This window comes from Phodopus roborovskii, unplaced genomic scaffold (assembly GCF_943737965.1).
Source record: "Phodopus roborovskii unplaced genomic scaffold, PHOROB, whole genome shotgun sequence".
In the NCBI taxonomy this organism is placed as follows: domain Eukaryota; kingdom Metazoa; phylum Chordata; class Mammalia; order Rodentia; family Cricetidae; genus Phodopus; species Phodopus roborovskii.
Window position 1 is genome coordinate 828955 of NW_026126637.1, and position 2256 is coordinate 831210.

The 2256-nt window shown below is 41.9% G+C and overlaps 1 protein-coding gene across 1 annotated transcript; it reads right to left on the bottom strand.

Annotated features, from left to right (window-relative positions):
- Nucleotides 1-439: 439 nt before the first annotated feature.
- On the bottom strand, nucleotides 440-1432 carry LOC127239108 (olfactory receptor 2G3). Its single transcript, XM_051207897.1, has one exon. It carries the CDS (start codon nucleotides 1418-1420, stop codon nucleotides 440-442), a length of 981 nt encoding a protein of 326 aa, XP_051063854.1. The 5' UTR covers nucleotides 1421-1432.
- Between the last annotated feature and the right edge of the window lie 824 nt (nucleotides 1433-2256).

The window sequence follows — 2256 nt, forward strand, 5'->3', positions numbered from 1 at the left end:
GTCAATGAAGATTTGACTAAAATTTGCAGAAGTTCAAAAAGAAAGAAGTAATGGAGTTAAAAATCCTAAGTCTGTATTCTAAGTTCCCCACTTTTTTTTTCTCTACAATGTTGATGGTGGGGTTTGCTGTAAAAGTGGGAACAGCTGCTTTGTAGGGTTACTAAAATATTTGTGGGAAGGGACATGCAATGAGGAATTACGGTAGTGTTTGTGAGCTCGTGTGCAAAGGAGAAATAAAAGAAAGGTAGGGAGAATCTAGAGATTGTGAGAAGCAGAACAGTCAGGGACTTTGAGGGTTTAGGGAACTATATCCTGGGCCCGGAGCATCCTGGGAAAAGATCTAAAAGACAGCAAGGCCAAGAGCAATGCAACACTGGCAAACCTTCAGTGAGCGTCAAAGGCTGAGAGGACTCCAGGGCAAGAATATAAGACAGTATGTTCAGGATCCTCTAGTCATAAACTCACTGCCATCATGTGCTGTGCTTCCTTTACACACTCCAGAATCTCTATTAAGGAGCCGTCTCAGAGCCCCTTTCACCTCCTTATTACGCAGTGTGTAGATGAGGGGATTAAGGGTCGGGGTCATGACAGTATAGAAGAGAGAGATGAACTTCCCGTGGGTGTGGGCATATGAGCTGTTCGGCTGGATGTAGATGGCAGTGCTGCTCCCATAAAACAGAGACACCACCATCAAGTGGGATCCACATGTGCCCAGGGCTCTGCGCCACGCCTGGGCTGACTTGATTCTTACAACTGCTTTGACTATGTATCCATACGATGTCAGTATCAGTGTTAAGGGTAAAAGCAGCAAGACCAATGAGGCCACAAAGAGCTGGATCTCATTGGCATGAATATCCACACAGGCAAGCTTGATCATGGAAGGGACTTCACAGAAGAAATGGTGCAGCCACAGGTGGCCACAGCGGGGAAGCCAAAGAGTGACTGTTCCCTGGATGAGAGCATTTCCTATTCCACTGAGCCACGAGATTCCTGCTAGAGCCCGACAGAGCTGTGGATTCATCACAGCAACATAGTGGAGAGGTTTGCAGACAGCAGCATAGCGGTCAAAAGCCATTACTGCCAGGAGAATGCACTCAGTAGAGCCCAGAGTCAAAGAGACATAAAGCTGCACTGCACAGCCCACAGCTGTAATGGTCTTGGCTGGTCCTTTCAGGTTCCACAGCAGTTGGGGGACAATACTGGTGGTGAAGCAGATGTCCACGAGGGAGAGGTGAGTAAGAAAAAAGTACATAGGGGTTTTGAGTTTAGGATCTATCGAAGAGATCAGAATAATTATCGAATTTCCCACCAGAGTGAGAAGATAAGAAATCAAAATAACTACGAAGAGTGTTCTTTCCAGCTCTGGCTGGTCTGAGAAACCCACCAGAATGAAGTCATCATTGACACTGCTGTTAATCATTCCTGTCACCTGGTGTAAACAACAATGAAAACATTAAAAATTAAGAGACAGTCACAATATCAATGTTCATAAAATAATTTAAAATGCTGACACTGAAGAAATTTGCAGTGACTTATGGTTCTGTGCCTTTTAGAAGTTGAAGATTTGCCTGATTAGAAGCTATTAGGAGCTGAGACAGTTTGTCACAGAGGAAAATCCATCAAAAGAATAAATGTACTTGATCCACTTATAACAATTCATTCGAATTGTTTGGTTTCTTTAATGTTTAGTATAAATAATTATTTTAAAACATCTACTTTCTTCAGCTACTAGTGAGGGCTTTATTTGTTTGTTGGTTTTTTTTTTAGTTTAAAAAGCATGAAAAACGGGTTCTGGAGATTTATAATATACTTCTACTTTTGATGTAAAATATCAAACATTTGTGTATTAATGAAACTGACATTTATATCAGGGTTTATGCACACATGAGTTCAGAAGCATGCTTCTGTGGCAATCATTAGTTCATCCAGTGTACCAGCTACTAGCTTGTGGCAAATTGGATCAGATAGTGCATTTGCACAGCTCCCTTCCTCAGTTGTGTGGTCCTGAGTGTGGATACTGGCTTTCTGAAAGAGAAGGTGAGTGCATTTGAGTATAGGGCATATTTGCCAGTGTAACTAGGGCTCCTCAGGTAAGTGGAAGAGGCAGTTTCATTGTGTATCTAGCATTAATTTCCTTCAAGAATAATAAAGAAATAACTTTAAGAACTTGAAATTTTATACATAGTAATCATTTGTGCCCAAAGACTGTTACTATGCCCATGTGTAATGCAGTTGGTACCTGGCATCAGTACAACT

Bases quoted from the DNA above. Each gene is read 5' to 3' on its own strand.
- LOC127239108 (XM_051207897.1), bottom strand. From the start codon at position 1,420: ATGATTAACAGCAGTGTCAATGATGACTTCATTCTGGTGGGTTTCTCA.